At 39.8% G+C, this 22,343-nt stretch overlaps 1 protein-coding gene across 3 annotated transcripts in view; it reads right to left on the minus strand.

The window, feature by feature from the left end:
* ttc1 (tetratricopeptide repeat domain 1) overlaps positions 1–22,343 on the minus strand; it is a 47,411-nt gene that overhangs the window by 15,241 nt on the left and 9,827 nt on the right. For all 3 annotated transcript variants that reach the window (XM_069898880.1, XM_069898879.1, XM_069898881.1), the window contains 3 exons: positions 20,344–20,456; positions 19,500–19,536; positions 18,969–19,117 (listed from right to left, as the gene is read on the minus strand). In XM_069898880.1, the coding sequence (XP_069754981.1) occupies positions 18,969–19,117; positions 19,500–19,536; positions 20,344–20,456 (299 nt within the window). The remainder of the gene's footprint in view (positions 1–18,968; positions 19,118–19,499; positions 19,537–20,343; positions 20,457–22,343) is intronic.

The raw sequence follows: 22,343 nt of genomic DNA on the forward strand, positions 1-22,343 counted from the left end.
GGACCATGGTTTGAGGATAATAGGCAAACCATTTAGGACCGAGATGAGGAGGAATTTCTTTACCCAGAGGGTGGTGAATCTGTGGAATTCATTGCCACAGAGGGCAGTAGAGGCAGGTTCATTAAATATATTTAAGAGGGAATTAGATATATTTCTTCAGTATAAGGGTATTAAAGGTTACGGAGAGAAGGCGGGGACGGGGTACTGAACTTTAAGATCAGCCATGATCTCGTTGAATGGCGGAGCAGGCTCGAAGGGCCGAATTACCTACTCCTGCTCCTATCTTCTATGTTTCTATGAGCTCTTTCAATCTCAATATCTCCTTGAAATTCAGTTACCTCCAAAGATTGTGGAATCTAATGCTGAAAAATTGTCTTCATTTCCTGACCTTCATCGCCTTCTTTAAGTCCAACAATTTTTATATTATTTCTTCTACTAAATTTTTCTAAAATGTCAATTTTTTGAGTTAGTTGATCTTTTGTTGCAGCTGCTTCAGCTTGGAATTTTTTCATGTTCTTTTAACATTTTGAATTTCAAATTAATTTCTTTTAATTTTCTCTTCCACAACTTCAAATTTCTTATCTAGTTGCTGCATCATTCTTTTCACCTTCTTTGTAAAATTCTTATTTTCAATCATACTCTCGCTAAACTTTTTAACTTATTCTGTTAATTGCCCCAAAGATTATTGGAAATTTAAATTTTTTTTTGTCATAATTCCTTGTTCTAGATGTAATTCCCATCATTTTTTTTCTGTGCTCTGCGCATGCACGACTCCTCGCTTATGCACAGAATCACTTCTCCCGTAACGTCAGCCATTGTTGGGGGGGGACCTTGCACAGCAATGTCCAAGGTCTCCCCAGCTCCAGGCTTATCTCTACGGACTCCTACCTCCCGGACATCTCCAGGATCCTTCTTCAAGGTAGGCCTCTTTTCCTTATCTGTCTCTTTTTCTGTTCAGTTTCTTGTGCAATTACAGCTGTTTTTTCTTTCTTTGGTGATATCTTGTTTTATTTATTTGATCTTCAACTTAAAACTTCTTCAACCTTTATTAATTCTTTTTTAAACTTTTTCAGAGAGAAGGGATTCACAGTCTAACCCCACGTCATCATGTGGCACACCCCCAGCTAAGGAACTGTTAATAATAGAAAGGATGCTATGAACCGCTGCATTGAAAACATCCCTCTGGAGGGGAGTGGGGATAACGTTGAGGGGGCAGGTTGTTGACTTCATGGCAAATACAATATTTCTAAGGGTGGGTAGTGTAATTGGGCTAAAGCAGTCCAGGTTGGATGTAGAGAGCTGTGGTACAGTTAGATTGTGGGCGGAGGGGGGAACGTTGGTCTTGACGTTCTCGACTTTGTTTACGAAGAATTTTTTAAATTCTTCACATTTGTTAAGGAAAGCATCAGAGTTGGTGTTAGGTGCAGGACCAATGATTGAGTTGATGGTATTGAACAAGACCATGGGATTTTGGGAGTGGTTGGAAATTAGGTTAGCAAAGTATTTTGTTCTTACAGCCTTTACTGTTTCTTGGTATGTGTGCAGGTTGTTTTTTGAAATTTCGATGGAAATTTGTAATTTGTCTCGCTTCCACTTACGTTTGGCTATCCTGCCTCCCTCCTCAGGGCTTTGGTGAGGTTATTAAGCCAAGGTGCAGTCTTGAGCTTAGGTTTTTTTTCTCCTTGAGTGGGGCTACGGTATTCAGAATAGAAACAGATGGTATTAAATAGGAATGAAAGTTCTTCCGTTTGAGGTGAAAAGGTGACATCTCCATGGTGGTAGTACTTAGGGCAACTATAAGGGCCTGAGAACCTATTCGCGGTTTATGAGTTAATGTAGCGAGAGTAGACTAGGTTAGACTATAACATATAATCAAATACCTCAAATGTTAGGTGTAAAGAGCAAGCAAACATACATTTGGTCAATGATACATTTTGTTGCATTCAATTTTTTATATCACCAATTTAGAAATTGTTGGCAGTGCTGAGCCAACATTTGCTATAGTTTTAAATGATCAACTCTTTTCAGGTAATTGATATGGAACCTCAGAGACATTTCTTGGTGTTGTTCCATTTTGGGACATGTGAAGGATGAAGTCACTCCTTCCCAAAAAATACAGCTTAGAAATGGATGGTTTCCTTGTTAATCATTTGTGAAACAAGTGCAGGTGTGGCCAAACCACGGCTTGTGAGCCATATGTGGCTCCTTGATACATAATGTCCAGTTCGTGGAAATATGTAGGTTGGAGGAGATATCAGCGCTCCCAAAGCCTCGCCAGGCCACTCCTAATAACTGCAGCCAGACCAGGGGTACTGGGAAGGTCAGTCTGGGCTGCCTGACAAGGAAAGGAGTGTAGCAGCTATAAGTTACCCACCACCCGCTGTCAATACTGCTGTAAATTTTGGTAGTGGAAACACTCAATGAGGCCATGACCTGTGGATGGTAGGCCGTAGTCCGAATGCGGGTGGTCCCCAAAAGATCAGTGAGAGCTTGGAACAATGCCAACTCGAACAGAGACCTTTGGTTCATCGTAAAGGTGCTCAGAACACCAAAAGGCAGAACCCAGTGATCCACAAAATCCTAAGCGATAGTCTCTGCAGAGATGTTGATGATAGGAATGGCCTCCTGCCACCTGGTAGCCTGGTCTCACACATGAGCAGATAACTATATCCACTGGATGGCAGAAGCAGACCTACCAAGTCCAGATTTATGTGATTGAAACGGGAATTTGGAACAGCAAAATCTCCAAGCCAGGAGACTTTGGAGAACTGACACGGCAAGCAGGTTCTTGCAAGCAGGATCTTGCCCATAAATTGACATTCAGCTTCATGTCAGGCCAGGTAAAACATTCCATAATCAGCTTGATCAACACTCTCCCACCTGGATGAGACAGGTTATGAAGAGTCTTGAAAATCTCTCGCCACATTGCCACCAGCACACAAGCCCTAGCTCTCTTTGTGGAAAAGTCACAAGCCACTCTTTCACCTGAGTCATCTAGGCATACATCTTATGGGTGGATATGTTGATATGGTGGTACTGGGATGAGATAGGAATCGGTGTGTTGTGCATGAGCCATGGCAGTAAAATCGATGACGGTCATCGTATGCAAGGCCTCAAAGTCACACCTGGACAGGACGACGGTCACGGCATTCGCCTTCCCTTGGATGTGCTGTATGTCCGAGGATAATTGTAAGATGCAGTCCAAGTGCCAAATTTCGACTTCTGATTTGTCACACTGAGGGTGGAGAAATGTGCCTCAAGGATTGTGAAACATGCCCCAGTGCATTGTTAGTTTTTTTTTAAAAAAAGGGGGGTGCGGGGAACCTCCAACTGCTCCTGTGTAAGGGATCTATCCTCATCTCTTTTCATTTTTACCTAGAAGGTGCTGTGAACTCTTGAGTCACCACATGTAGCAGTTATAAGTTACTCAGTATGCACACAACCAAAAGAACACACTCATTTGTTCTTCAGTACAAAATAGAGTCGACCCTCTTTATTCTTCTTAGCCATTACAACTCTTTTGTCACCCCATCAAACATCACCCAGCCAACCCCCGACATTTTCACCTCACAGGTGATCTTGACGCTCTTAATCTCTTCTTTCTGCATCCACAATCCATCACAGTGTACTCAGCCCTCCCTGTTCCGACCCCATATATGTCAACTGCGGTGACTGCCACTGTTCCTGATGCAGGTAAATACATAATTGCAACAAGGGAGTGGGCACTGGAGGAACAGCCGTGGCGGAGGAGCGGAGAAAGTAGCACATGCCAGAATCAGTTGGAGGGTCGGGCAAAACTGAGGGTCCTCTGCAGGGAGCGGTTGCAGGGGTCAGAAAGTCAGAGATGAGTTAGGAGAGCTCCAATGAGGCATGGCCTGCTCCAGAGTTGGGGTGTCTATCCAAGCCAAGGCACTCTGTGGTCAGGGCAAAGCAAAATGTCAGCGAGGAGATGCTGGAGGGGGCTCCCAATGAGGACCTCATCTAAGTGTCAAGCTGGTCATGTGCAAACCTTGGCCCCACCAGATGGAGAGTCAATTCCAGGCAGCGCAGAGATAAGACCGCTCCATACCCCAGCCACTGCTCCCAGCAGCCACTCCCCGCATCCCACCGGCAATTGGGAAGAGGGGAGCGGAGGGTGGGACGGGGAGGAGCAGAGCTCTGGGCCCCCTCATCTCGCCATGCTGCAAGAGACAGTTTTGCATCAGGCCACTTGTGCATTGTGCACTTGGCTGTGAACGCTGCAATAATGCAGGTATCTGCAGACCAGTGGCAGCACCATTCCCAAAGAAAGGCCAATAGAAGCAGAAGTTGTCCAAGCAGACAGTTGAGCCTGCTCCCACATTCAGTGAGATCACAGCTGATCTGGCCATGAATCCAGCTCTGCCTCCCTCCCTCCCTCCCCCCACCCCCCCCAACATGACCCTTAATTCCCCTACAATGCAAAAATCTATCTTATAGTATCTTTAAATATATTTACTGAGTCAACCTTTACTGCTTCCTTAGGCAGGGATTTCCACAGAAAATCAGTCAGGATTTTGAAAATATTTGGTATGTAAATGTGTACTTTTTGATTATTGAAACTAATATGAATTGGATTAAAAACTAAATAAATGAATAAATATTGTTAGGTTGACCACTCTTATCTTCAAGGAGTTCAATTTTGTGCCTTACTATCCTTTTGCTCTTAATATACCTGCAGAAACCCATCACATTATCTGCCAAAGCAACCTCATGCCTTCTTTTAACCTTCCTGATTTTTTTTTGTTTTTCTTATATTTTTTATACTGCTCAAGTACCTCATTTGCTCCATGTTGCCAATACCTACAATACACCCCCCTCTTCTGCCAAACCAGATCACCAATATCCATCAAAAACCAAGGTTCCCTATGCCTGTTGACTTTGCCTTTAATCCTGACAAGTTCATACAAATTCCGTACCCTTAAAATTTCACCTTTGAAGGTCTTCCACCTATCTAGTCTATATTTGCCAGAAAACAACTTATTCCAATCCATGTATCCATACATTCTAGATCCTTGCTCATTTCCTCAAAATTGGCCTTTTCCCAATTTAGAATCTCAACTTGAGGCCCAGACCTATCCTCCATAATTAACCTGAAACTAATGGCATTATGGTCACTGGACCCTAAATGTTTTCCTACACATAATTCTGTCACCTGTCCCGTCTTGTTCCTTAACAGGAGTCCAATATTGCACTCTCTCGTTGGTACCTGAATATATACATTTTTTGCAAATTTTATTAATCAAAATAAGTCATACAGTAAAAATACAAGTAAATCCATAATATTTTACCCCATATAATCTCCAACGCCCCCCCCCAATCCTAACCCATCCTCCCAACACCCTTCTAAACTACCCTAAAAGAAAGAAAAGAGAATAGAATAGGACATCAACTTACAGAACAACTTTCAACTATTGCCATGGTTTAGTGCAACCCCAACAACTGTGGGGGAAAAAAAACTATTGCAAATTCAGTCCCATATCTCTCATATACAGGCTCCAATCTTTAACAAAGAAAGAATAAATTTTAAATTTTGGGGAATCTTACAAGGAATAGACTGAAAAAGATATTGAATACAAGGAAAGACATTCATTTTCACATAATTAACACGTCTTATTAATGTTATTGGTAAATCTTTCCACCGATTTAAATCATATTTAATTTTAGACAACAAAGGTAAATAATTCAATTCATATAAATGATTATAATTACTATCTATTATAATTTCTATATACTTAATTCGATCAGGCCACTTAAATTTCGCAACATGCCTACAAGACAAATAATCCACATCAGCCAAAGGCATAATTTCACTCTTATCCCAATTAATCTTCTATCCCAATAATTCACCGCACTCTCCAGTCTAACATGCAGACTTGCCAAAGAGTGCATAGGTTGTGTTAAATATATCAAAACATCATCTGCAAATAAACTTATTTTATATTCATCTGCTTTTACCCTAATACCCTTAATATTACTATCTTGTCTAATTAACTAAGCCAAAGGTTCAATGACCACTGCAAATAGAGCTGGTGACAAAGGACAGCCCTGTCTAGTCGATCTAGATAATACAAAAGAAGAAGATACCTGTCCATTTGTCACAACTCTAGCCGTAGGGTTTTTATATAAAGCCTTAATCCAGCCAATGAAAAGAGGCCCAAATTTAAACTTCTCCAACACTTTAAAGAAAAAAACTACATTCCACTCTATCAAAGGCCTTTTCTGCATCAAGAGCAATTACCATAGGTTGGTCAGATTGCTCCAGAGAAGTATTAATTAAAGAAATCAACTTCACATTATTATCTGCTGAATACTGATTTTTAATAAAACCCACCTGGTCTATGTGAATCAAATCTGGTAAATGTTTAGCTAATCTATTAGCTAGAACCTCAGCAACAATTTTATAACCTACATTTAATAAAGAAATAGGTCTATAAGATTCCACTTTTAATGGGTCCCTATCCTTCTTAAGAATAACCATGATAAGTGCTCTAGAAAAAGAATCCAGAAAAGAGACAGTCTCCATCGCCTGCTTTAATACATCCACCAATATAGGAATTAATAAGTCCTGAAATTCTTTATAAAATTCAAAAGTAAAATTATCCTCTCCTGGAGACTTCCCACCAGGCATTGATCGCAATGCTCCCTCACTTCTGTAACAGTAAAAAAGGGATCTAAATCCTTAATATCTGCATTATTCAAAGACGGTAAAGCCAATTCAGACAAAAAGGTACCAATTTTAATATTATCTTCCAATACTTCAGAAGTATACAATTTCTCATAAAATAAACAAAATTTCCTGAGGTTTATAAATAATTAGGGAGCCACGTCTTATAGCATTTATTGTCTTAGAAACCTATTCAGTCTTTAATTGTCATGCTAATACTTTATGGGCTCTTTCACCCAACTCATAAAAATGTTGTTTGGTCCTCTGCAATAACTTCTCAACTTTATGTTTGTAATGAATTACATTGCAATTTCAAATTAGTTAAGTAGACTTTTTTTAGCTTCCTTAGAATCCCACTGTTTTTCTAAAATCTCTATCTCCTTCTCTATTAGTCTCAGCCATGTTTTTTTTAAAATTTTAGCTGTGTAACTAAAAATAGGGTGGGGCCAGTACTGCGCGCACTGCACTCCACCTAAAAGCTCCTTTGCGCAGGCCCGAGGACAGGTCCACGTCCTCCCCCTCCACGTCCTCCCCCTCCACGTCCTCCCCCTCCACGTCCTCCCCCTCCACGTCCTCCCCCTCCACGTCCTCCCCCTCCACGTCCTCCCCCTCCACGTCCTCCCCCTCCACGTCCTCCCCCTCCACGTCCTCCCCCTCCACGTCCTCCCCCTCCACGTCCTCCCCCTCCACGTCCTCCCCCTCCACGTCCTCCCCCTCCACGTCCTCCCCCTCCACGTCCTCCCCCTCCACGTCCTCCCCCTCCACGTCCTCCCCCTCCACGTCCTCCCCCTCCACGTCCTCCCCCTCCACATCCTCCCCCTCCACATCCTCCCCCTCCATATCCTCCCCCTCAAAAAAAAAATCTGTCCCCGCAAATAAGCTTTCAAAGTATCCCATAAAACAAATTTACTTCCAAGCGAATCTACATTTATTTTCAAAAATAACTGTATTTGATCCCTCATAAACTTAGTAAATTCAGAATTTCTCAACAACGTAGAATTAAATCTCCATCTATATTCATTCTCCACTATCTCGGAACCAGTACAAGTAATTAACAACAAAGAATGATCAGACAAAATTTTACTCTTATATTCAACTTTAAAAATTCGTCCTTTTAATTGCGCTGATTCTAAAAATAAATCTATCCTAGAATAAGAGTCATGTCGAGATGAGTAAAATGAAAAATCGTTCTCCTTTGGGTTTAATTTCCTCCAAATCTCTACTAGATTCATATCTTTCATTACTGTCATTAACTTTTCAAAAGGTGTTGAATAGTTCTGCTGGGGGAGGTGTCTTCCCACATCTTCTCCTTATGCCATCCTGCCACTCCCCCAGTACCTCTATATATTAAAAAAAATTCTGAACACATTTGACAAACATTTACAGCATGGGAGTCCCAGTTAATGTGTGGGAAGTTAAAATCTTCTACTGTCACAACTATATGTTTCCTGCAGCTGTCTGTTATCTCACTACAGATTTGCTCCTCCAATCCTCACTATTGGGTTCTATAATACAACTCCATCTAGCCTCAGTAGATGAGCCCTCTGGTCTATCCTGTCTGAGCACAGCTGTGATATTTTCCTGATGAGCAATGCCACTCCTCCCCCCCTTTTCATTTACCACCCCCACCGCTCCATCACTTCTGAAACAATGGAAACCCAAAACATTGAGCTGCCAGTCCTGCCCCACCAGCAATAAAGTTGTTTCACTAATGGCCACAACGTCATAATTCCATGTGCCAATAGATGCTTTTAATGTCAGCCTTTCCAACAATAATTCTTGCATTGAAATAGATGCACCTGAGAAAATTTCCACCACGTAGAACCTTTTTGCATCTAATCCAGTGCTCTTGTTCTGTATCACAGTCTCCTCTACATTGGAGAGACAGGGAAATCACTTCATTCAGTACCTTCACTATCCACTAAAATAGCAGGAATCTCCCAGTGGCAACCCATTTCAATTCCAGCCCCAATTTCATGCTGATATGTCTATGGTCTCATATTGTTTATCATTTGGAATGAATGCCCAGCCAAAGGCAATTGTCAATTGTAAAGTATGAATTATTTCTCAGCCTGAATGTCGAGAACCAACGTATCCAACTGAGCAAACTGACCAGAGTAACACCCAAACAGCAAAGGGTCTCAAAGTGCTTGTCAGCAACAATATGTCTGAAACAACATTACTTACTGAGAATTTAGTAAATCGCTGAAAATTCTCAACATGTGTTTTAACAGAAGGAAACAGTGATATTTAAAGTTGATACACATGGCTGCAATCTTTTTTGGTGGCATGATTTATGAACACAACAATTTGTATTTATACAGCAATATAAGCATGATGCTTCACAGAAAAATTCTTAAAATGTGAAGGGGAAAGGCCTCAAAGCTGAGATCCTGGGCAGTGAAAAGCAGGCCAATAATGGCATGATGTTTACAGATAATCTATTGGTCAGAAATGGAGGATGAGCGATTATTCAAGAAATTATGGTGCTGAAACAGATCAAAGAGTCAAGGAGTGTCAAGGCCCAGTAAAATACTGAGAGGATGGATGAGAATTTCAAGATCAAATTGAAGCTTCTTTGTGATCAAATGCAGATCAGAGATACAATTAGATGACCACCAGTTTTGTAAAACATTTGTAATAAGCACTATACAAGGTGCATATTAGAAAAGTTAAGTCTTTAGGTTATGAATGAGGGCTTAAACAGGAGATACAACATAGATGGGAATGGGTAGTCTTTGCAATTGCATAGATACATGCTTCAGAGTCCATCTTGTGGTCAAATGCTGAAGGAACAGATAAAAGCGCATTCACAAAAACAAATCAAAACTTTATTGGATATCATTCTTGAACATAATTTCATTTGTGAGAAAAATCCATTTTCAGCTGAAAAATAATTGCTTATTATATATTCTCGAGTCTAGAAATATGAGAGATAATCTAATGAAAGTAGGATGGATGGAGTGACGCTATTTCCCACGAGAGAGGTGCTAATTTGGGGGGGGGGGGGGTTCACAGTCTCAGAATGAGCAGTTGGCCATAAGGAGTGAGAAATGTCTTCTTTCATCCTTTGAAATCCTTCATTCTGAAGGACTGTAGAGACTCAAAACAATATACTTTTGGACATTACGGAAATCGAGGGTTATAGGGCTAATGCAAGAAAATAATACACAAGATAAAATACAAGCCACAATCTTGATACATGGTAGATGAAAGGCCAAATGGTCCATTCCTGCTCCCAATTCTGAGGTGATAAATATTAAATGGAAATGGTTAACTAGCAACATTCAACCAATTTACAAACAGTAAACAAGAAATGCAAATCCAAAATAAATAACATCCCCGGAATTTGTGGATTCTCTTCAGATAATTAAACATGCTCTTCAATTAAATAGCTTTTGGTTTTCTCCTTCCATCCACACTTTCACTGAATCAAAGTTTATTTCTAACTTTTTAGTTGTGATGAAAGATTGTTTATTCAAAACATTAATTTTCTTGTTGAGATCTATTTTCTATTTTTATTCCTATTTACACACAATGTGCAAATATTATTTGGCAGCCCATTCTTCATAACTATCAGAGGTGTTATTAGGATTTTCCAATCCTAATGACCATCCACATTTTAAGATACAACATTTGTAAATTGACTTATTTGTAAATTTAGCTCTGTGGAATGCAAATAAAATCACCTTTTGTTTCAATGCAGTGATACCAAATAAAGTAGATAAGCAGTTGAGCTGAGGTAACCAAGCCTTGGTGGATGGGTATTTTCAGTCTCGACAGGTGATTTGAGTAGCATGGAAAACATGGAGAAAGATTAGATTGAAACAAGGAAGTCTGCATGTGCTATGATTATTGTAAATACACAGAGGTGCTAGAGAAACACATCAAGGGCTCAGGCTCAAAATGTTGGCTATACAGCTTTCCTCCTACGGACACCGAGTCCTGCTGAGATTCTCTTCGGTGTAATATTTTTGTCAGATTAGATTCCTTGGGGTGTACTGAGCTAGTTTATCTCAGTCACATATATAGTGCCACAAAAATACTACTGGTTCCATTCCTAACTGCCATCATTGCTGTGGATGTTGAAAGAAGATACATATGGGGCCAGCTATGAGTTTCTATCCTATCCCATATTAAGCATGGTCTCAGCACTCACTGATGCATCATGAATGGCCACAAGGCAATTTGTCAGATAGTCTTTGGTTCTTCCTGCAATACAAACCGAGGAAACCATGGGCGAGGTAAGTGAAGAAAATAACTTTAGAATCAGCATCTTACATCAAGGACCTTATCCATTGTCAAGCTGATTAACAGCAGGTGTGCTTTGACAAAGACAATGTAGCAAAATATTGTACAAGAATTAACAGAATTGACACAATTCAGAAATGCTTAAAGCAATGACAAGGGATTTATAAATGATCTCCAATTTAAACTATACTTTCTATCATTTTCTATAATGGCACTTTGGAGAACAAAAAGTTTATAAGAACAACCAAGCCTTGTGACCTGAATTATTTACATGTTTATCGAATACCACACAATTTGTGCACAATTTCCAGAACACCCATCAAAAACAAGATGATCTCATGTGGCGTTGCTAGAAAGCACAAAGAATGAGTAAAGTCAGTTTGCGTGTGAAATGGGCTCTAGGGTAAAGAATAAATGGATCAGAAAAGGAGAAGCATTTCCCAACTGTTTTCTCCCAGGGCAAGTGTGAAGATGTCACAGATCCTGCATTAAACTAATCCTTCCTTTAATCCACTTTCCTTAAGATGATTTCATTCCGGTTTTAAAATTATATGAATGCAGAAGTGTTAACTAATAAGATAATTTATTACTTTGATTTGGAATTCTTTTTGCAAACCAGCTTCATTTTTGGTAGTATGTTTAGATTTTTTTAAATAATAAAATATTATTATAATTTAATTTGTTTAATTGAGAATGCAGGGTACCTTGGATGAACTGGTATAATCTAAGTGCCAAGTATTATTTTTTTTACTTTTACTACGTATTCTTAATGTTCTCTGTATTTTTCAATGTGGAATTTCAATTTCAATAAAAATATTGAAAAAGAAAGAAAAATTATGCATTACAACTGCACATTTATAATTCTTTGATATTGCTTTTGGATAACAGGAAATTAATTATTTCAGAAGTAAACGGAAGAAGGTGGAGCACTGGTGTTTCTCTGCAGTGTACTTTCAGGAGCCAGGAGGCACAAGTAAGGTGCCCCAGTGACACAACTGGCGCAGAGTGCTATTACAGCTCCACAATAGCTTAAAATGGGAAAAGATAGGACAAAAAGATTTAAAAAGCAACAAGGAAAATTTGGACAGGAAATTAAAAATTTGTAATAAAAGCCAATTCCTTCCAATTTCAACACTTTCTGGAAAAAATCCACAACTGGAAGAAAGCATCAAGCTGTTCTTGAGTGAATAATTTCATTGTGAGCTGACAGCTTAGCATGAAAACCGCCCCCCCCACCCCCGATTCTAATTTCCCTACCCATGTTTCTGGCCTGCTCTCCAGCTCGACATTGATGTGCTGAGCTGAGCAGACAACAAAATTCTCTTGAGCCATTGAGCCATCTGCAGATGATGTGATTGTAGTTTAACACATAAGAGTGTGGTAGAGACCCAGCAGGTCATGCAGTGTTCATAGGAAGCAAACAAATATAACCAATGTTTTAGGCCTAAGTCCTTTGTCAAGGCATGAGCAAAAAACAATAAAGCACCTTAATTAAAAAGGTGTGGGGAGGAGGAAAGAAGGACAGGGGAGGACAAGCCAACAAGCAAGAAGGGAAAAGTTCTTGGGAGTCACTATCTCAGAGGATCTTTCCTGGATTCAACACAGCTGGGAGGGCAGGAGGAAAAAAAAACTGAGGTTATGGGGGGGGGGATAGCTCTCCGAATGGAGAGGGAAGGGGGTAGGGAGCTGGAGGAAAGGAGACAGAAGGATAGGGAAAGAAAGAGACTGGGGAGTGGCCAAAAAGAAACCAAAGAAATCTATGTTCATGCCATCAGGTTGGAGAGTCCTCAAATGTAATATGAGGTGTTATTTTTCCAATTTGCAGGTGGCCTAGTTTGGCAGTAAATGACACTATGGTCAGACATGTTGGTGTGGGAATTGGGCATGGAATTGAAATGGTTGGCCACTGGTAAGTCCCCGCTACTACAGCAGACAGAGCGAAGGTGCTCAGCAAAACGATTAGTTTAATCCCAGTCTGCGTCCAGTTCTTTGATGTAGAGGAGTTCATAATGGGAGTACCAGACGCAGATGAACCATGTAGTTTCACATGTGAAGTGATGCTTTACTTTGTTGGAACCCCAAAATGATGGTGAGAGAAGAGTTGTGTGTGCAAATGTAGCATTTCCTGCAGTAACAGGGCTAGGTACCAAGGGAGTGATTCGTAGGAAGGGATGAGTGGACAAGAGAGTCATGGTGGAAGCTGTCCCTGAGGAAGGTGGAGAGGGAAGAGGAGAGGGTAAGATGGGTCTGGTGGTGGGGTGGTAGGTGAGGACAAGGGGAATCCTGTCCTTGTTGCATCTAAGGGCGGAGGGAGACAGGGCAGATGTGCAGGAAATAGAGGAGATGCAGGCAAAGGCTGAGTTGATGGAGTAGAAGTAAGAGAACATTTCAGATGATCTGGAATGGAAGGCTGCATCTTGGGAGTAGGTGACGGAGACAGGAATTGAAAGGATTCAAATTTCAGATTTATTGTCAGAATACATTCATGATATCACATAAAATCCTGAGATTCTTTTTTCTGTGGGTGAGGCAGAATTACCACTTAATGGTAGTGCAAAAACACTGTACAGTGTACAAACATGTAAAGAACTATAAACTGTGCAATAAAGAGAGAATTAAAAAAAGTGCACAAGGGTCCATAAATGAGTCGCTAATTGAATTTGTTGTTGAGGAGTCTGTGATGGTGGAGGGGTAGCAGCTGTTCCTGAATCTGGTGGTTCGAGTCATGTGGCGCCTATACCTCTTTTCTGATGACACAGTGAGAACAGAGCGTGTGCTGGGTAGTGTTGATCCTTGATGATTGCTGCTGCTCTCTGACATCAGCATTTCCTGTAGAAGTTCTTGATAGTGAGGAGGGTTTTGCCTGTGATATCCTGGGCTGTGTCAACTACCTTTTGGAGGCTTCATGCTCAGGAGTATTGGTGTTCCCTACCAGAATGATGCAGCCGGTCAGCACACTTCACATCACACATCTGTAGTAAGTTGCCACGGTTTCTGGTGTCATATCAAACCTCCACAAACTCCTTAAGGAAGTAGAAGCGCTGATGTGCTTTCTTCACAATGCCATTAGTGTGTTGAGTCCAGAAAAGATCCTCTGAGATAGTGACTCCCAAGAACTTTTCAGCACCGATTAGAAGGGCTGAAGAGGCCTGTTTCTGTGCTGTAATGTTCTATGGTTCTAACTTAAATTAGCTCACCTTCTCCACCTCTGATCCCACAATGATCACTGGATTGTAAAACTCTGGCTTTCCCTTCCTGAAGTCAACAATCAGTTCCTTAGTTTTGAAGACATTGAGTGCAAGGTTGTTGTTGGTGCATCATTCAGCCAAGTTTTCAATCTCCTTCCTGTATACTAACTCATCACCTTTCTTTAAACAACACACTACAGTGGTATTGTTGGCAAATTTATAGATGATGTTATTGTCGTACTGAGCCACACAGTTGTAGGTGTAAAGTGAGAAGAGCAGATGTCTAACAATGTAGTCCTGTGTTGCTTCGGTCCTGATGGAGACTGCAGAGGAGATGTTCTTACAAATCTTCACTGATTGTGGTCTAGAGATGGGAAAATTCATGAAACAATTACTTGGTGGTGTGTTAACTCCCAGGTCTTGGAGTTTGCTGATCAGTTTTGAGGGGATGGTGGTGTTAAATGTCGAAAAGTAGTTGATAAATGCATCTTTACTGCCCAAATGTTCCAGGCTTTGTGTAGACCCAGTGAGATGGCAATTACCGTAGACCTGTTTCTACAGTAGATAAACTGGAATGGATCCATTCACTTAGACAGGACCTGATATGCTTCATTATCAGCCTTTCAAAACACTTCATCACTGTTGATGTAGGTGCTACTGGTCAATAGTCATTAAGGCAGGTTATGACACTCTTCTTGGGCACCGGTATGATTGACGTCTGTTTGAAATAGGTGAGTACCATGCCCAGTTGGAATGAGATATTAAAGATATCCATGAATATATTGGTAAGTCGGCCAGGTACTCCGTCTGGACCAGATGCTTTCCTCAGATTCACTCTCCTGAAGGCAGCACCCACACCATCCTCAGATACACACAGGATGGGATCATCAGATGTGGTGGTGCGGAAAGGTGGTTCTTCACTGTTATTGTCGTCAATTCGAGCGAAGAAGGCATTGAGTTCCTCTGGGAGCGAACAGAGGACAGATTAGAATCCTTTCAGAGGACTGAGTATGAAGACGTGTAGTTGAGGAACCTGTGGGAGTTGGTGGGGCCTTTCATTATTCAACATTCTCTTTAGCCATTCATCGTTACACCACTACCCTCTATGAATAGCATTGCTGACTTTAATTAAAATGGTGATTACTGGAGATTTATTATTTCAATCCTGGTTTCTAATTTATTTCTAGCAGTTTAATATTTTCCAAGTAATTTAAAAAAATGTTTTAAATGTCTCTGATGAGTGAGGAACACTCTGCTGGGTCCACAGATTGCCCCAGGTAGAACAGCTGGTATTGTACAAGGCAGACGGAAGAATTAATTGGGCTTTTGCTTGCTCTTCCCACTTCCACACTTGGGCTTTTCATGTTTCTTTGGAGAGACACAAAGTGCTCCGAGCCTTCCCTGATGCTCTTTTACCTGATGCTCTTTTAAGCAGCCATGGACTAGGATTTCTCATGATATGGATATTTTTTTTTTAAGGGGATTTTGAGGATTCCCTTGAAGAGTTTCTGTCTTCTTGGCTTGTCTCAACACAAGCTGATTTAGCATGATCTGATCCTCAGTGTTCTGGATGGAGGTGTAAGAGAAGATGAAGAGCTGATTTAATTATCCTGCAAGTGGATTTGGAGAATTTTGCAGAGACAGTGTCCCAAGGTGAGTTGTCTGTGTGTCCAATGAACGTTGGAGGCGAGGAGTCACTCTTCCTCAGCAGAAGATGAGCTTCGTAGTCAGCCACAGACTCTGAACGTACACTGTGAACATACACTGGGTGTACAGGAGCCAATGGTAAATGTAATGATTTGTTTTCATAGCTTTGCTTTGGCTTCTGGGAAGTGTGCCATGTTTTCCTGGGTCTTGCTTATGGGGTGGTATTAATAAACTGAGACGGATCAGTGAAGAATCTTTTTTTTGAGAATGTTTAGTGCAAGGTCTATTGTGTGTCAAGCCACCTTAACACTGAAACAACAGATGCAATCCACATCTAAGACCAATGATCTGTCTGCACTCCTGACACAAGACATTTTTTTTTGACTAACACTGTGTTTGTTCATTCCTTCTATCATTCCATTAGTTTTACAGTAAAACTGCTGGTATCTGGTACCTATGGGACTGGTATATGCCAGATAAGTGAATTTTATGGTTGCTTGAGATTGCGTGTTGCGTGGATTGGCAAACTATTACGAGGGAGTGGCAATTTTAAACTTTGCCATTTTTCACCTATATATTTTTTGCCGGTTGCTTGAACTCTGGATAGCGGGAATTTTGCTGTATATTTATGATTCATGCCCCCTCTTTGAGAATGTTAATTATACTTAAATTGTTCTTAGAGTGTTTTATGTCGCTGGGATGCTTTAGCATGCAAGACCTTTGTTGCATCTGTACATTATACTCATGTATATGACAGCAAACTCTTCATTCATGCATCAGCTGCACTGGAGCAGCGAAGGTAAATTTCATCATTTTTGTCTAAGTAACAGGTGGCTCATGAGATATTGAAAGTGATCCTGGATCCTGCCACAAATCTGAATTTTCAATGGTGATAGTTGAGTAATTTGGCAAAATAGCAACAGCCTGTTAAAAAGCTGCCAGTGGTGGTTCGAAGATACTCAGGACCTGCCTCAAAGCCTAAACACCCCATGTAGCCCTACACCACTTTGATCAATGGCCACAAATAACACATCTCCATGATAACTAATTCAAAAGAGCTGTAAAGAAAAAGCACAGCCACATGAATATAGACAATTGTAACAAGGACAAATCAAATGTGATCAGGCATATCCATGTTAGCACACTCTAAATATAAAGTACAGACACTACTGCACAAGTAAAATAGTGTCTTTTCTTCTCAGTCAAGACACCATATGGAATTTCCCGCACAAAGCAGTACACATTTTTAAAAATAATTTTATAAAGGCATACAAAAAAATGTCAAAATCTAAAAGAAAACTGAAAAGCAAATTAGCAATTCTGGATGATTTGTAATTACCTGCATTTTATCAATTACATAATCCAAATTCAGATCACTCTTGGTAGATCTGTTCAGAACAAATGTTGAGAACAAGCACTGTTTTTAGAAGTGGCTAAAGCTTGTGATACAAAAAGAATATCATAGAATAAGTAAATTTAAAAATCACAATGTTGGGAAAAATCTTCATTTTGGATAGCATGAATTTCAATTACCAATTTGAGGCTAGTCTAGTGCCACTCAGCGACCTAATGTGGCAATTACAGCCTTCACATTGCACCTCTACTAGAAACTCATTTTGAGAAACATTACTGTCAAAGGGCTGAAAAGTGCTCTACAATGGAAATGCTGGACCATAAATGACAACCCATTCAGGACTGCTACTTCTAGTTCAGTGCTATATTTTCAGAACTCACAAGACTTCAACATGGTTTGCAAATGACCCAAGACAATACAATAAATTTATTGCTCTTGAAATTTACAAAGACTTAATATTAAATGTCTCTTTTACACAAGTCTTTTAAAAAAAACCTTGTAGTCAGGGGAGAATAATTTTTCTCCACTCATCACAGAAGCCTTCAGTATCTTCTGCCAAATGAGCAACTTCTCAACATTGCTCCATACGCTGCACATATTTTTCCCACCAGTTGCAATTGTTATTTATTTCCCACCCCTCCCTCCAACCACCCCCTCCCCAAAGTGAAGGCATTATTGTTCCTTTCTCATGATTGTATTTGTTCTCACACCAGGCATATCTGCATATTGACAACCTATGGATCTTGAAGCATATTTGAAAAACAATTTAATTGATCAGTCAACTAAAGTCCAAGAAGCAAACCCATTTGATGTCCGCTCTGAACAAGGATAAACATAGAATGGCAAAAAGAAACATACAGTTAATATAGGGTGGTCCATCCTTCAGAAATTTAATCTGGCAATGCTTAATTTCTGATATTAAATCTAAGCATCTCTCCAGATTGAATTGCTTAAACTCAGGTATGACAAGCTTGAAAATGATCAATTAACCAACAGTTTATCTACTTGCATCGGAAACCCTTTACCCAGGGTGGCAATAGAGGTGTAAGAAAATGCAGATGCTAGAAACAAGAAATATATATATATATATATATATAGAAAAAGCTAGAAACTCTCAAGAGTATATAGACAACATTCCATTTCAATTTGAAAACTCTTCAATTCTAATTGAAGGTCCTGAATTTGAAATTTTAATTTTGTTTCATTTTCGACAGATGCTACCTAACCTCTTGAGTATTTGTATTCTTCCCTTTTTCTTCTGCATTAGCTTTTGGTCTATTATGCAATGAATCAATGGGGGCAGATGCAAATCCATAGAACCATTCCTCTTTATAGTTTTCCAAAACTGGAAACTTGCTATCATGGGGCATAGAGCTCCCCCCTAAGCTATGTATATTTCCCATATCCAGGAGAGGCAAAAGAGCAAATTTATTGACCCTTCTCCTTGAACACACCAACATACAAAATAAGATCATAGGTAGTATAATTGATCTCGAGCCTGCTCTAACATTTAATGAGAATATGGTAATCTGATTGCGGCCTCAGCACAGATTATTCTCATAATTAAACTCTCCAAAAGGTCAAAAATCCATCTTAACTGAATAAATTCTATGATTCTGTTTCCCTCAGCTCTGTGCTGAATTCCAAAGATTCAAAATTCTTCATCTCCTTATGATTCAATGTATGAAGGCAGAAATTCTATAACATCAACACAACTTTAAACACCAAATGCAATGAAGCCAAAGTGGAAAGAAAATTTGAATCAAGAAACCTACCCACATTTGGGTAGCAGTTGGTCATTTCATTTTTTGCCACAATACAAATTCAATTATATCCTACTTACCATGCAGGCTTCTCTGGCTTGAACTATTGATGGATCTTTTTCTACAATTATTTTATAATCCTGCAAAGCTTCATCAAGTTTTTCAGTTTTCTCATATAGCTCAGCCCGCCTTAGTATTGCACGGATGTAATTGGGATTTAAGTCAATAGCTACAAATTGGAGGGAAAAAAATTGCATGACAATGTAAACTACAATTCAAAATATTCTGTTTCACAACATGATATTACAATAAGGTGGGCAAAGGTAGCACAATGCTGTAACAGTGCCAGTGACCCGGGTTTGAATCCCATGCTCTCTATAACAGGTTTGTATGTTCTCTGTGGGTAACGTTTGTACGTTCTTGTGGGTTTCCAGCATTCAAAACTTGGGTGCATTTAGACAGCACAGACTCAGGCCAAAAGGGCCTGTTACTGTGCTGTATGTCTAAATTTGAAGAAATGACCAGCAATGTGCCACACAGGATAAGCATTTTATATATTATTTAAAACTAATTCCTTTAACAATTTATCATGTACTAAACATAAAACTTACCTTTGGTACAATCAGATATGGCATCTTCCTTATTATCCTGAGCAGGGAAGAAAATCAAAATAATTTCTATGAATAATATTCTAATCAGATTGTACAACATTATTATTCACTGTCCAACATTTTTTCTGTTTCAAAGAGATTTGACACAAGGTTGATAAAATTTCAAGTAATAATAACAACCTCATCAAAAATGGAAAATAGAGACTGCAGTTGATTACCAAAAGAATAACTTCTCTACTTGCTCTTGTAACAATTCTCAAATTGCAATCAGAGTTCACTGGTCTTTCACAATTCCCCCTTGAAAGAAAACATTGTAAGTAACTTAAAAAAAGACATGGGACTGCAAATTCAAGAACATGTGTGTAACTTGGCAGATGAAACATCATTTATGGGGGGGGGGGGGCAGGAAGAAATGCTGACATTTTGGGTCAACATTTTGCATTAATAGCCTGGAGTACCTTTTGTGAACATTGGTGTGGGGATGAGGCAACAAAGGCAGCCATCATACATTTGACACGCTCTCTTCTCAATCACCTCTTTAGGGAAAAGAATGAAAGTGTACACCAACAGTCTTAAAGACAGTTTCTTCCCTACAGCCTTCATGCTACTAAATGAAGCCAACAACAGTGCTTTCATGTCATCCTTGCAATGCATTAATTGTTGTTTTTCATTGTAACTCCCTGCTGCTGCCCTGCTGCTTTGTATAGTTGTATGAACAGAGTTGACTTGCTAGACTGCTCATGGAAGAATCTTTCTCATTGTTCCAGGTATAATGTGAAACTTGAACCCACATGTCTACAAATCCATCTTGCAGACCACAGGTAGGTACATGAGAAATGCTCACCAGTTTCATTCTAGCAGCTGCTCTATTTGAATAGAGAATAGATCTATCCTTCTGGTTGCAGGCTGGGCAAATACCAAGGGCTTCTGTGTATGAGTTCTCAGCTTCTGAATACTCTGCAGGTGAAAAGGAAACAGATGAAATATTAGTTATGGCTGCTTTCCATTCATGGTAATGTAGAAAGAACATAACTAATGTTTTGTAGTCTTGTATCAAATTACATTGACCATTTTCTAACCTTGTCTGGCTCTGTCATATCAGTCTAATGTCAAACCTTCCGAGACACATCCATCTTCCTTGAAGATGCCCTTCCTCTACCACAGCTGATGTGGTCTGGGAAGGGGTGGGGGGGGGGGGGGGGAGGGCTTCCAACCATACCTAAGCCATTTGTTCCACTTCTGTTCTCAACTAGAGCAAGAATACTGTTCTATCTGCCTTCACCTTCCTCCCCACCAATCCGCACATTTAACTAACCATCCACCACTATTTCTTCCATCTTCAATGATGCCACTACCAAACTTATTGACCCCCTCCCCCTCCCTTTTCAGCATGGTTTTCAGATTTTTCCATTTCCACAAGAATCACTCGCCTTTTCAAGTAATTGCAAGGGATGCAACAATTGTCTTTTAACATCTTTCATTCCCACTATCCAGTTGAACCTGCGAATTTTCCTCAGTATTTATCAGGTTTTCTTATTTGTCCTCTGCAGAGACCACTAAAAGAGGCAGTCATTTGCACGACACACTCCACCCTACCTTGCCATTCAATATCATAGTTGTTCTGGCCTGGCCCTGAAATGGTCTTCATGAAAACATTATGGCATTGAATACAAGAGTAAGGATGTCCTATGGCAACCATGTAAAAGTGGTTAGTCCACCCTTAGTATTTTGTGTGCAATTCTAGTCACCCCATTACAGGAAGGATGTGGAAAGGGTACAGAAGAAGTATACTTGAATGTTGCCTTGATTAGAGGGTATGAGGTATGGGGAGAGGTTGGATTGTTTTCTCTGTAGAGTTAGAGGCTGTGGAAAGAGCTGCTGAAAATTTATTTAAAAAAAATTGATCGGACAGACATTAGAATCTTTCTCCCCAGGGTAAAAGAGTCGCAAATGAGAGGACATGTGTTTAAGGTGAGAGAGGTAAAGTTTAAAAGATTGTGTGTGTGTGTGTGTGTGTGTGTGTGTGTGTGTGTGTGTGTGTGTGTGTGTGCGTGCGTTTATATATACACATATATACATTTACATATATACCTTTACAGTGTGTGTGTATATAATATATAAATATATAAATATTCATACATACACACACCACCCCGCCACCCCCAACAGCGTGCGCGTGTGTTTATATATACACATATATACATTTACATATATACCTTTACAGTGTGTGTGTGTATATAATATATAAATATATAAATATTCATACATACACACACCACCCCGCCACCCCCAACAACGTGCGCGTGTGTTTATATATACACATATATACATTTACATATATACCTTTACAGTGTGTGTGTGTATATAATATATAAATATATAAATATTCATACATACACACACCACCCCGCCACCCCCAACAGCGTGCGCGTGTGTTTATATATACACATATATACATTTACATATATACCTTTACAGTGTGTGTGTATATAATATATAAATATATAAATATTCATACATACACACACCACCCCGCCACCCCCAACAGCGTGCGCGTGTGTTTATATATACACATATATACATTTACATATATACCTTTACAGTGTGTGTGTGTATATAATATATAAATATATAAATATTCATACATACACACACCACCCCGCCACCCCCAACAGCGTGCGCGTGTGTTTATATATACACATATATACATTTACATATATACCTTTACAGTGTGTGTGTGTATATAATATATAAATATAATATTCATACATACACACACCACCCCGCCACCCCCAACAGCGTGCGCGTGTGTTTATATATACACATATATACATTTACATATAT

Source organism: Narcine bancroftii, chromosome 9 (genome assembly GCF_036971445.1).
Source record: "Narcine bancroftii isolate sNarBan1 chromosome 9, sNarBan1.hap1, whole genome shotgun sequence".
Lineage (NCBI taxonomy): Eukaryota > Metazoa > Chordata > Chondrichthyes > Torpediniformes > Narcinidae > Narcine > Narcine bancroftii.